We start from the raw sequence: 9,747 nt of genomic DNA on the forward strand, positions 1-9,747 counted from the left end.
GGGACTACTCAAACTCAAAACCTTTGGTTAAGAATAAAGGAGTACTTACCACTCCATCACAACCCTCGTTGGTCAATTTAAAATCACATTTCACTTTAAATTCATTTAATTTCTTAGTATTCTTGTTCTTTTTATATATATATTTTAACATTCTTAGAAATTAGAATCATTAGTCGTAGTAGACATGACATTTTCTCTCTTTCTTTATAATATAGTTGAGTAAAACCAAAATAATAATTATGATAATTAACACTGAAAATCATAAAGGTGGTAGTAGTAAATTCAAAGCTTCAAATTTTGCATTTATTTTTCTACATTTCATTTATTCTTTCTTTTTAGATTATATGCAAATAGACAACTTAGGAATTGCAGGATTAGGACGATAAAATTCTATGAAACAACTAATTAATGAGAGCTGACAAAAGAACAATGGACATTGTATCAGTAAAACATGTTACATATGCAATATAATAATCCAGAGGGTCTACCTCAAATATAATTAACGGATAAATATTTACTCGTATCAAGTGTTTACATCGAACTATATAAAATTATTAAAGTTTAAGTAATTTAATGAGCTAAGAATGCTTATTAATTACTAATAATTATAGGTTAAATGTTATTCTTTTCGTTTCATCTTAGTTGTTATGTTTTTCTTTTCAAAATTATATTATTGACTTAGTATAAATAATGTAATTAAGTAATTAAAATTTTAAAACGATTCATAAATTTTAAATTTTGAATATGTTTCTCCCGTTTATAAGGAGGATGACAGACCAAACTCCACAGCTATTCATTTGTCCGTAAATGTGCAAGTGGACTAGCTAATTACCCCTCTATCCAACTTTTTTACTCAAAAAGAAAACTTATCAAATATGTTCGAAACAAATTCAGTATTTAAATTTTATCATGAGTAATCACAATTCATTAAAAAAAAAATTATTCATAACGTATCTTCTGAACTTTATATGTGCGTGTAGGGTTTGAGACTATATCTACTATTAGTATTGAACCTCAACTTATAACTTCAATTTCGTACTAAAAAAAATTCACACTACGAAGTAAAAAACATTTCATAACAAAAACGATCCTACATCCAATTAGAATCTATCAAAAACTTCTAATTAAAAATTAAGAAAAATAACTTATCACTCCACCATGATTTTTGTCTGTCCAAGAAAATGAGTTGATGTAGTAAGAAATGTGGTTTCATTAGGTAAATATAAATAAAAACAAGCAAAACGACAAAGGTAGGATGTCCAAATTCCTTTTTGCTATATTTATATATTCTTATATCACCTATATCATTTTATTTTATTTTATTTTTATCACCTCTATAATTATTATTATTTTTATAATTATAACCTTTCATTAATATACACACGTCCATGAAAAAATGTCGGCAGAGAACTAGAGCCCACAAGATACTTTTATTCCTTCTTATTGTAATTTCATGAAACTTATGGGGTTTTAATGTCATTTCATGAACTATAAGTTCTATATATAATTGAATTACATTCCTACACATTGACCCCACACGTTTATAAATCTGATAGACACGTCCCTTCCTATTTTTTGTTTTGTTTCTTTTTGTGTTGGTTCTTGAAATAGACATTTCTTACCAAATGCAATGCACTGGATGAGACTGTTTTCTTTTATCGAGAGGTTTTAGGTTTGACCCTGAGTATGAAAAAATCCTTTGTAGAAATACTTCAATCCAAAGGGGGCCCTATGCGGTGCGAATCGGATATACTTGAGCTCCAATATAATATAAGTACCGAACATCGAGTGGAAAATAAAAAGATAGGATTTTCTCATTTATTAATTATGTTCCGTCAATCTCCAATCTTGGTGAAGAAATCAATCAAGTGAATTTTTTTAAAGAGAAAAAAAAAACTACTATTATATGGTGCGGTTAAATTTAACTAGATTTCTAAATATGTGTATATTCAAATTTAAAAGAAAGATATATATGACAAAAGAATATACTGTCTAAAATTAGCTATAAATATCATTGTTAATCAATTACTCCCTCCGTCCACAATTAATTGTCATGGTTTCCTTTTTTAGAGTCAAACAATAAGAACTTTGACCAACATTTTACGATATATATTTTCATCATATTGATATGCAAAAACTTGCAACTTATAGTACTTTTCGTATAGTTTTTGAATATCTAATTTTTTTAAAAAAAATATCGAATTAACGTAATCTAATTTAACTTTAAAAATTAGTCAAATTGACTTTCGAAAAGCGCAACATGACAAATAAAAGTGGACAGAGGGAGTAATAAATAACTTAAATAGAATTAGCGATGAATTTTAATCAAGACTTACAATTCAACACGGATATAATTTGTTGACTAATTAAGAGTTGAATTTTAGGGCTTTAATATTTTATTTTATAGACTTATGTCCCCAAAAAAAATTCCACGACATGGAGAAGACTACGTACATGTTGACTTTTGTTACTAATATTGTTAATTGATTGAAATATTCACGTATTATTTTTCAATTTTTTCATCATTTTATTCTAGGGAAAAGGGTCAAAAATGTCCTTAACCTATTAGAAATGGTTCAAAAATGTCCTCCTTTCACCTATTGGTTTAAAAATACCCTCAACGTTTTCTTTAGGCTCAAAAACACCCTTTAGTTAATAGAAATCTGATGTGGAATTTAACTATTATTTTTAAATTTTTTAAGGAGTTTAAAATAAGTGGTCCACATAATTTTCTTTTTATAAATCAAATAAACCTTACACTCAAGCCATTTTTGATAAATCTATCCCAATTTTCGTATCTTTGATTTTATACCTCCCGTTATTTGCTTGTTCCTTTCACATGGAGATTTAAACTTTTGTGTGGCCATCAACTTTACTGAATCACTTTTGAAAAGGATTAAAGATAGAATTTTTTTATAAATTTAGGATTAGTTCAAACTTCATACACATGGGTTTATATCATCGTATGAAAATATTTTAATTGCTTGTTTTCATCTTGTTTAATTTGTATGTCTGGTTTTTTAAATACCAAGATTTTACAAACACACTGGGTTTTGGATTGGAAGTTTTCTTTCTTAAAGAAAGAAAGAAGAGGATGAAAAACAGAGAAAAAAATTAAATTGACAGTGAAATGGGTTTAGGCTGAGTGGAGTTTATTTTATTTGATAAAAAAAATTAGATGGACAATGAAATTTGGCCACTTGTTCAGTTAAATCCCACATCAGATTTCTATTAATTAAAGGGCATTTTTTAGCCCAAAAAAACGTTAAGGGCATTTTTAAACCAATAGGTGGAAGGAGGGCATTTCTGAACCATTTCTAATAGGTTATGGGCATTTTTGAGCCTTTTCCGTTTATTCTAATATCAAGTAAATTTAGCTTCTTTTTATTTCTCTTATGGCTAGTTTTATTTCTTTGTTGCAAGGATCATATTTATATAGCGATCGTATTAGTCATTAACTATAGTTTAACGATAAAAAGGCTTGTATTATGTTTTTATTAAATTAGTGTAAACATCAAGTGTCAATAAGTGTTTACCACATTTAATAGGTGAAGGTAGTATTATTTTTTAATTTCAATTTTGCACAACTGTTATCCACTAATTTTTCTAATAATCACTTGATTTAATATGTCCAACCTAGCTACAACACAATGTTTAGAGTCTAATGATATCGATGGGATTCTCCCTCATAATAATAAGTGTGAGCTCGATTCTCGTTAATCCCTTCTTCCCCTCTTGCGGTCCCTATGTAATAAAAAATAAGAAAAATGTTTAACTTGAAAAAGGAAAAGGGAAAGAGATATGTTGTAATTCCCCCTAATAAATCTCAATATAATCTTCATTTTATTTTGGTATGTATATGTTAGTGAGGTGATTGGATAATAAAGGAATATGAACAAATACAAGTACACAAAAGGCCCACCCACATGCAATGGATTAATAAGTCAATACTTTGAGTTGCTATCATCTTTTTAATGTACGGAGTATTTCTTTTCTTAAGTCATATTCGACTTTTTTGAAAAAAAAAATAAAATAAAGAGACAAAAAGTATTTTCAGTTACCAAAATCTCACATATCACAATCATTTATGTACTGTTTTCCACCTTATGTGCTCTTGATAAAATTTCATTAGATGTAAAATCTGGGAGGCGAGGTTGAGATGATTTGGATATATGAAAAGGAGATGTATATATGTCATAATGAGGAGGTGTGAGAGGTTGTCTAAGCAAAGGTAGAGGAAGGCCAAAAAGTATCTGGGACAAGTGATTATACTGAAGACATGACCGATATGAGGATTTTTTTTTTTCCGATATGAGGATATAGAGGTCGAGTATTAAGGTTAAAGATTAGAAGGTAGTCCAATATTGTCTAGTTTCTCTTATCAATATAATAATTATGACTCTCGCTATCCTATTTTTACTACATGTTGTTTTCTTGCTTTTTCAGTATTCGTAGTATTTGTTGTTGTTATTATTCTTTTCTACATTATATTCTACATGACTTTTATACTATTGTATTTCCTTTTTTATATTGTTTGATCTGTTTATCAAAGGTGACGATCTATCGAAGACAACATCTCTATTCTCACAAGGTAGGAGTAAAACATACACATTACCCTCTTCAGATCTCACTTGTGGAATTTCGCTGAATATGGGTTATATAATGACGATGGAGTAAACTCATGTTAGTCAACGAGCACAGATATCGGGTAACTCTGTCAGGCAAAGTTAAATAACAATAGGCTCATAGTAAACGTTGTAGCTGAAGGTTCAAACCTGAGATCATTAGATTGTTACTCTTATATGCCTCAACCACTCAATCACTCTCAGAGACATGTCTCCTGTTTTTCCATTTACTTTCTTTCAAATATGAGAGGAGAGAATACCTTGTAGAACAGAAGGATTGAAGAAGAATCAAACCTCACAAAAGTAAAGTTTCGAGCTCTACTCAAACATCAAGGCTGCACTCTCACCATTGAACCAAAGCCCCGAGGGCTATTACATTGTAAGAATCATGTAGAGGGTTTATCTATTTTACAACAGTAGCATTACCTAGAACGCTTTAACTTATCATGAGGTTTTACGATTATGAATCAGTAACAAGGAATTGCACAACAATGTGAGACATGGAACTTAACTACATAGTACAAGTGAATGAGTAGCTTTCATGGAGAAAGCTCGAGTAGAGCTTACTTTAGATTAATGAAGTTCAGGCTGCATTTCTTCTCAGCAACCAGAGTAACAAGATCCTTCACCGGCCAAGGAACCCGTCTTCACTCTTTGTTATCAACAATCTCCGGAAGGCTCTTCAGTGCCTGTGATGGAAAAAGAGATTAATACCAACGGGGGAGAGAGAAAAGATTATGAAATGGTGATTGAACAATGATTCTTGCTGCTGACCTGATACAAGTACCAGGAAACAAAGGCATCTGTAGCAGCATAATGTAGTTGGTCCCTAGATAACACATTAGCCTCCCAATTCCCCAACCTGATATTACTTGGCTTAGGGAGCTGCAATAAATAGAAAGTATCAGTTGAATCTCACACTTGATTGGAAGAAAAGAACTGGAAAGATTTGGAGTGTGTAGCAGCACAACATAGTTATTGTAGTAATAAGACAAATTCTCTGTCCAGCAAGATTTTATAATCACTTCAAGATTGATCGAAATGTAGGATCGTAAAAAGGGAGGAAAGGATTGGGAAAAGGAGGAGCAAAGCAACACCATAAGGTCTTCTGTGATGACATTCAGGGTATACATAAAGCCAGCCATTAGACGTTTGACACTTAGAGGAGCTAAGCGTATCAGTGGGCATATCTATGAGGAGACTTGTGGGGTGCTCAAGATCTTCTTTGGAGAATGTGATTCCTGATGCTGTTACTTACACTGAGCATGCTAGGAGGAAGGACCGCCACGGATGGTGTGTATGCCTTCAAGAGACGGGGCTGGACTTTATATGGTTTTGGGGGTTGAGGGGAGATTTGCTTCTGAGTTTTGTTTTGTCCGCAACAGTCTCTGTCAAGAAAACCACAACACTGGTTCTTTTGTAATTTGGGATTTGGTGGAATACTGTTTCAGAACTTTCTGACATTTGCTCCAATTCAGTGAATACTACTGACTGATTCAAAAAGAAAAAGATTTTACATTCTAATATGCACATGTGTCCAGCAGATGAGGTAGCATTTCAACTTGGGTCTCTTCTTTAAAAGTTGCAAGTTTAAAGTTCTTTTTTAGTTTTTATATACCTTAACAAGTCAACTAAAAATCTCAAGTCTACTGATAAGAAACTGATTGGAACAGGCAAGATACCAGTCCCGTTCCCTCTTTGCCCCTCCCTGACCCCTGATCAAAGATCTCAAAAGCAGAAAGGAAAAGCATAAAATAGAGAGACACAATATAAATGGTTGAATAAAGACCTGCTTGGCAAGAAGCTTCTCAGTTAGTGATGCTAGACTCCACTTCTTGGGATCATCAATCTTTTTGTTGGCAAGTTCAGAAAGATCTTCCAAAGCCTTCACCGACACATTGTGATCTTGGCGAACTTTGTAAGCATCATTTGCAATGCAAACACCCACCTAGGTTTGTTCGAACACTATGAAGTTAAGAAACCACATCCTATTATAATTCATTGTTTGATAAATGTTACCAGAAAAAGTGAACAAATGCCAACCTTCACAACAGTTGGATCCTCAAGAAGAGATTGCAGAGTTTGAGGGATTCCAGAGTGGATGATATGCAGAACATAACAATTACCCTGGTCACCACATATCTGCATAACAGCAGCCTTCCCAGGTGGCACACCTGAAGAGAACACCTATTATTCTGTAATCACTATAACTTACAACATTCCACTTAACACAAGTAAAATGAAGCAGAAATCCAATTAATTACGCATGTGATAACTAAAACAAAAGGTCGGGGGGGTTATATTCGCCTACTTATAGACTAAAGAACATGCCTAAACAACTAGAGTATGAGTGCAAGAAGTGAAGCCAAATAGGAACATACAAAAGAATAATCTCTCAATAATATATTTTAGGAGAAACTTTATATAGAGAAAAGAAGTCTTTCTAATCACCACAAGAATATTGAGAAACTCTTGGTAGACATATCTACTTAAGATGCAGATGTAATCACTTAGATGCAATGACTTATGTCTGTTTTCTCAAAATATCTTTGTCGTCAACATATTCTGGATGTACTTTTCATGACATTTGTCTATACACTCTCATTGCTCCAAGAAAACAACAGAAGATAAAGTTACATGATTTAGAAGATTCATATATCCAACCCCAACTAGCTCAAGATGAAGCATAGTAGTGATTGTTGAAGTTTTGAAGACAAAACAAGATCAAGTAAGTTCCCCAACATCAAGTATGAACTATTAAACTTCACCGGGTGTCATAACAAACAATGTAACCTGTTGACCTTGTGGGATGATTCTTCAACAAATGTCACATTTTATAACTTGCAACATTCCATTTAACACCCCCTCAGTGAAGCTTAGTATAGTAAAAAGCTAAAGAAAGAGAATAAATGCAAAAGCTAGTAAATCGAAAGACTGATAGAATTCTATAACTACTCAAGAATTCTGATTATAGTTCTCATATTTCAGACAGTAGTGAAACTATCATTCGATTAACATTGAACTGACCTCTTCTAAAACTGGGCTTCCATTCAATGTCAAATCCAAGAGCAACATCCCCTTCTTTCCTCTTCTTTTCCTCAACAAAATTTAACAGCTCTACTGCAGATTTCTCCACCTCTTTAATAGTTCTGCTGTATATAACTTGTCCTTTAAAAGACATTTCCGGGTATTGCATCACTAACTTAGCTGCTACATCAAAAAAACAAAAATGAAAACGAAAACTTGGACATTAAAATCCTTTAACAAACTAGCAAACATTTATAATACACAAACATAAACAATTTATGACTTCTAAAGGCTCGAGAGACAATTTTTTATCGGAGCAGTAAAACGGTATGCCAAACTGTGTTCGTTCCTCCAATAAGTTTAACTAGCTTATTCCAAGTACTCACCTAAAAATGATTAAAAAAAAAAAGTGTGCAGGATTGATTCTCATTATATCGAATTCAAAATAAATGTCCGCTAGCATGATAATCCATTAATTCACTAAAATGGAAATTAGCATAAAATTTACCCATAAATCTAAAAATTAAATCTTAAGGTGAAAAAACAAAATATTAATACCACCCCTAAATTGTTCCCCTTCTGAATTTACTATCTGGTGTCTGTCCAGCTTTCACTCAAACTCGACTAATTTTGCGGGGTACCGTCACCTCCCGCCAGTGACATCCCTGATTAACAATTTACTACAGTTTGTCAAATAGAGCTCAAATCGAAAAACAAAAGCTAACTGCACACGAAAATAACTACAATTTGGCAAACAGATAGGAGAAACCGTCACCTTGATTAGAAGAACGATAGGAATAACTACACGGAGACCGATTTCTAGAGCAAGGTGACAACAACGACGAATTGGAAGCTTCATTTTGTTGATGATAAACAAAAAGCGATTCCGGCAATCTCCGGCGACTTTTCCGACGAGATTCTTCGCCGGCAGCGGCTACATCTTCAGAATCGTTTCGTCTCTTTGTAGCTGATTGAAATGCAGCATCTATTTCTTGGAGTTCTTCCTCTGTAAAAGGTCGATCCCAATCGTCGAATTCGGCGGAGATCGGAGTTCCCATTTTCGCTAAAAGAGTACCAAAACTGATTTTTCTTTTTTATGCAGCTAAAACGAGAAAATGATCAAAATGGTCCTTAATGTATGGCTTTGATTCCATTTGGTCCTTAATGTATGGACTTGATGGAAATGGTCCCTTATGTATCATAAATTGTGATCAATTTGGTCCTTAATCCTAAAATTAATATTTTATTTTATTTTGCCGTCAAAATATACGGAATATGTAAAAGATGCGCTCGTTCAAGACTTTCCTTCCCCTGTTTCTAAAAATTCCAAAATGGCACATCAAATTTTTTTAACCAAAAGGGCAAAATCGCTCCTGACGGAGCGATTTTCTTCTGATAAAATTGACGCTGTTACTCCTTTAAAAAATATAAAAATTGCTGCTGGTCCAAAAAAAAAATTCTTTTTTCTTTAAAATCGTTGCTGTGATTTTTTTTTTAACAACGCTGCCCAGTAGTGTTTAAAAAATAAAAATAGCTGCTATAGCAGTCATTTTCTTAAAAAATTTTAAATTTTTTTATTAAAAATTTTCGAGGCGAGGACTGCTTAAAAAATAATGGGAAATCGCTCCACGTGTAGCGATTTTAGTTAATTTTTTTATTAAATAATTGCTGCCATTAAAATTTTAGGGTTAAGGATCAAATTAATCACAATTTATGATACATAAATGACCATTTCCATTAAGTCCATACATTAAGGACCAAATGGAATCAAAGCCAATACATTAAGGACCATTTTGATCATTTTCTCCAGCTAAAACAGCGGCATTATTGAGCTTTGATTTTTTTTAATTGTATTGTACTCCCTTTTAGTTTTATTATGGTTTGATTGACACATTATCTATTTGAAAATTACACTTTCCACCCACAAATGTCAGATATTCATATTGTCAACCTTAATTAATTTGAAACGAATGATATTACACAATAACTATATTACGCGACAATTTCGAGTAAGTTGAGGCCAGCAATATAAATCTCCACATGACCATGTAGTTCTATTTAAGCTCGTGTCAAAACTTTCTCTAACAGCAAGCAA

The 9,747-nt window shown here is 32.4% G+C and overlaps 1 protein-coding gene and 1 pseudogene across 1 annotated transcript; one reads left to right on the forward strand and one right to left on the reverse strand.

Annotated features, from left to right (window-relative positions):
- Positions 1–4,947: 4,947 nt before the first annotated feature.
- Positions 4,948–8,747, reverse strand: LOC125870640 (Werner Syndrome-like exonuclease). The gene is made up of 6 exons (XM_049551121.1): positions 8,428–8,747; positions 7,653–7,832; positions 6,669–6,799; positions 6,415–6,573; positions 5,400–5,510; positions 4,948–5,314 (listed from the first exon to the last, which is right to left on the reverse strand). The coding sequence occupies exons 1-6, from the start codon at positions 8,708–8,710 to the stop codon at positions 5,273–5,275; spliced, it is 906 nt and encodes a 301-aa protein (XP_049407078.1). The 5' UTR covers positions 8,711–8,747; the 3' UTR covers positions 4,948–5,272.
- Positions 5,651–6,097, forward strand: LOC125871204 (uncharacterized; annotated as a pseudogene).
- Positions 8,748–9,747: the final 1,000 nt, after the last annotated feature.

The sequence above is a fragment of the Solanum stenotomum genome, chromosome 7, assembly GCF_019186545.1.
Source record: "Solanum stenotomum isolate F172 chromosome 7, ASM1918654v1, whole genome shotgun sequence".
NCBI lineage: Eukaryota > Viridiplantae > Streptophyta > Magnoliopsida > Solanales > Solanaceae > Solanum > Solanum stenotomum.

What these genes read in the sequence shown, in the direction of transcription:
- LOC125870640 (XM_049551121.1), bottom strand. Translation starts at nt 8,710, where the DNA reads ATGGGAACTCCGATCTCCGCCGAATTCGACGATTGGGATCGACCTTTT. An exon ending in GAAGCCCAGTTTTAGAAGAG is followed by an intron (nt 6,800 to 7,652) that starts GTCAGTTCAATG and finishes TGTTCTCTTCAG; the next exon opens with GTGTGCCACCTGGGAAGGCT. An exon ending in AGAAGCTTCTTGCCAAGCAG is followed by an intron (nt 5,511 to 6,414) that starts GTCTTTATTCAA and finishes TATTTATTGCAG; the next exon opens with CTCCCTAAGCCAAGTAATAT.